Here is a 915-nt window from a genome sequence, read left to right on the forward strand (position 1 = left end):
CAGCTCACCACAGTGATTGTGGAGACGCGGCTGCCGATCCGCTGCTTCAGCACAGCACAGAGACAACTTGCAAAGTCTCCTGCTTTGGCTTCTGCTGCTGCTGCTGCTGCTGCAGCAGAAGGTGCAGCAGCAGCCGGCGTGCGTCTGCTGCTGTGGGGCCCATCGCGAATTGCTGCTGCTGCTGCGGGGTCTTTGTACGACTGCAGCAGCTGCACTGCAGCAGCAGGAAGAGCAAATACCTCCCTATACACCCCAAGCACAACCCCAAGGCGAAGCCCCAAATAAGGGCGACGGCGATCCTGCAGCAGCAGCAGCAAATATGCAGCAGCAGCAGCACCAGCACCAGCAGCAACACAGCAACAACAGCAGTTTTTCAGGTGCTTTTTATTTTATTTGTTTAGTTAAGATATATATTTTTTATTAATGTTTTCAACGCGCTTTGTCTGTTATTTGTTTATTTATATATTCTATTTTAACGTTTTTTCTTTTTGTTTTTGTTTGTTTTGTTTGTTTTGTTTGATTTACTTGTTGTTGTCTATTAACTTTATTTGTTTGTCTTAGCTGTTTATTTTACTTCTTTTATTTATTTGTTTGTCTGTGTGCTGCTGTTATTTAGTATTTTTCTTTAAAATATTAATATTTGTTTTATTTTGATTGTTTTATTTATTTGTTTTGTTTGTTTAAGGTGTTTATTATCTCTTTCTTCTCTTTATTTATTTATTATTTAATCTATTATTCTATTTTATTTTATTTTACTTAATTTAATTTAAGTTAGTTTAAATTAATTTAATATATTTTATTATATACTATATATATACTGTTTATTTTGTTCTACTTAACTATATTCTATTTATTTAATTTATTTAATGTATTTAATTTATTTAATGTATTTAATTTATTTAATTTGTTTAATTT

The 915-nt window shown here is 33.4% G+C and overlaps 1 protein-coding gene across 1 annotated transcript in view; it reads right to left on the reverse strand.

The window, feature by feature from the left end:
* EAH_00011320 (DNA ligase, putative) overlaps positions 1–915 on the reverse strand; it is a gene marked incomplete at both ends in the record, with an annotated part of 11,490 nt that overhangs the window by 9,961 nt on the left and 614 nt on the right. The window contains one exon of the mRNA XM_013394902.1: positions 9–299. Within this exon, the coding sequence (XP_013250356.1) occupies positions 9–299 (291 nt within the window). The remainder of the gene's footprint in view (positions 1–8; positions 300–915) is intronic.

The sequence above is a fragment of the Eimeria acervulina genome, genomic scaffold (assembly GCF_000499425.1).
Source record: "Eimeria acervulina Houghton genomic scaffold, Eah_scaff60, whole genome shotgun sequence".
NCBI classification, from domain to species: Eukaryota; Apicomplexa; class Conoidasida; order Eucoccidiorida; family Eimeriidae; genus Eimeria; species Eimeria acervulina.